Source organism: Perkinsus marinus (assembly GCF_000006405.1).
Source record: "Perkinsus marinus ATCC 50983 genomic scaffold scf_1104296964394, whole genome shotgun sequence".
Lineage (NCBI taxonomy): Eukaryota > Perkinsozoa > Perkinsida > Perkinsidae > Perkinsus > Perkinsus marinus.
This window is the reverse complement of record NW_003204669.1, coordinates 71,122-73,516: the sequence shown is the minus strand read 5'-3', so window position 1 is coordinate 73,516 and position 2,395 is coordinate 71,122. Positions and strand designations below refer to the sequence as shown.

General features: G+C 47.7%; 1 protein-coding gene across 1 annotated transcript; it reads right to left on the bottom strand.

The window, feature by feature from the left end:
* Window positions 1-1,773: 1,773 nt before the first annotated feature.
* Window positions 1,774-2,181, bottom strand: Pmar_PMAR016772 (hypothetical protein; the record flags this gene model as incomplete). Its single annotated transcript, XM_002769938.1, has 3 exons — window positions 1,774-1,814; window positions 1,844-1,954; window positions 2,067-2,181. 3 exons carry the CDS (start codon window positions 2,179-2,181, stop codon window positions 1,774-1,776), a joined length of 267 nt encoding a protein of 88 aa, XP_002769984.1.
* Window positions 2,182-2,395: the final 214 nt, after the last annotated feature.

Here is a 2,395-nt window from a genome sequence, read left to right as displayed (position 1 = left end):
TGGACTGCTTCCCACATGGGTTTGTGAGATCCACCCTCGTCCGTGAAATATTGCCAAAACTCCCATCACAGAACCTTCATCAACTGCGAACGGCATGACGTGACTGATAATCCGCGTTAGTCAATACGAATAGACAACTTGCCTCGGACAAGTGTGCTGTGCGCTGAGTCAGCGCCGCTGACCAGAGGGCACCTAGCGTTCCCAACTTGTGTGACTCGTCCATTGCGGACCCACTGGTCCAGTTTCCCCGAGAACTCCCCATCGAAGCACGTGATTGGCCGCCAAGCCTTGTTCGTTTTAAGCGAGTCACTTCAATGTGTGATTTACAGCAGACTCTCTTTCCCCATTAACCTACCGCTTAAAGGTTGCACAATTTTTCGTGTGGGGCGAATATGCCACGCCGATATATGTCTTAGTAAGATCAATTTCTCCGGGTGGGGCAACTATGCCACCCCGAGATATGCCTTAGTAAGATCAATTTCTCCGGGTGGGGCAACTATGCGACCCCGAGATATGCCTTAGTAAGATCAATTTCTCCGGGTGGGGCAACTATGCCACACCAAGATATGCCTTGATAAGATCAATTTCCCAGGTGGGGCAACTATGCCACCCCGAGATATGCCTTAGTAAGATCAATTATCAAAGTGGGGCAACTATGCCACACCAAGATAAGCCTAAGTAAGATACATTTCTTTGAAGAGGGTAGAACCATGTCCAACTCTGTAACTCAGAACTAATTCCAACTTATCGAAGACAGACTCTCGCTAAAGTGTGATAATTAGTCATAAGATTATTGAAGAACAACTTGTCCACGCGGAGTTCTCAATGTAGCTTTGAGTCTAAGATCTGATCCAGATGGTATGGAGGTGTTGTAAGCTCTGAAATTCAGGGGAATAGACAGTTGAGCGGCTGAGAGAAGGAAAATTGAGGAACTCACGACTCAGCCGAGAACACTCCATCTGCATAGATTGTTTCCGTCATTTCCCCCGCAGCCGGCAAGATCGCGAAACGCTCAAGTGTCTCAAGTTCGCACCTGTCGAAGAAAAAGGACGAAACTGCTAGTTCGTATCTCGAGCCATTTCATCGAGCCGCAACCCACCCTTTAGGAGCGTCCTTTGCTGGGTGCTCCGAGCCACACCAGCTTGTACGAAATGGGGAAGTGCCCTTATATGGCAGCTGATCAATATAGGCGTGCTCATGAGAAGAGACATCCAGCTTCCACTCGAGAACCTGCACTCGCGCTATCATTGCTCATGGCCCATGAGCCATGGGATACTCATGATGAATTGAGTGTTATGTTGATTATCAACACTGTTTGTCTGTTCAACATACAACAGACTCTGTTCTATGTTGGACCATCGTTATTGATCGCAGATAGAATCTCAATTAGGACAATAGGGTTGATTTCGTAGGTTGCTAGATCAATCCTGCGTATGGTTTTCTCCAGTTGAATGAGTTTTGTCGAAATGAACCATTTCGACAAAACTGTTTAAACTCACCTACCGATCCGTTCAAGCGCCGTCGCGAATAAACCTTAAACTTGTCGCTTACGTCTCCTGGTGGTACCCTCACGCAGAAGGTCGTTAGCCGACCGAGACCAAACATATCTGGGAATGGATTACTGGAACAACGTAGCTTCGACTACAAAGTCATCATACTGTATGATGACTTTGTAGTGTATACCAACTCTGTATGATTCATACAGAGTTGGTATCCAATAGTCCAGGTCAGTGCTGAATTTCAAGCTTTATAAACGAGCGAAATTCTAGGCAATTATGACGAGACGCCAGAGGTCCGCATGCGCAGCTCCTCCCCTAACAAACGAACCCTCTTGCGTGCTCACAGTCTAAGGCTCCGAGCCATGATGGATGGTCACCATTTGCCTGGGCAGGATCACGCGCCAACAGCTCAAGATAAACTTTCGGTCCAAGTGCGAGCAATGCATTCCGAGTACCTTCCACAGAATCAAACTGAAAGTCCTTCGTTAAGCACAGAATTAGCTGAGAAGTTCTCAGCTAGGCCTCTCAGTGATACCCCTCCGATGGATAATCTCACTCATCAGCTACCTTTGCCGTCGTGACTCCCGCCGATAACTGGTCGAACGCCGGTTGCCTCCTTGAAGGCTTCGATTGAATCTTCGAGATTCTCAACTGCCACAACGATATGGTCGAGTTCCGTCATGATAAACTCCTAGTCGGGACTCTAAAACTGCCACATAACTTGCCACTGCGTATCGTTTGTTTGCCCGCGAGGCAAACTTCGCCGGTTGTAATTTCGACAAAAATCTCCTCCTAGCGGCCGGATATACTCGCGTATGCTCCATCGTGAAGCAGAGAATTCCAGGAACTCATCCTCGTGGATATTGCGCAATCGATCATTTATGCTTCAAAGCCAG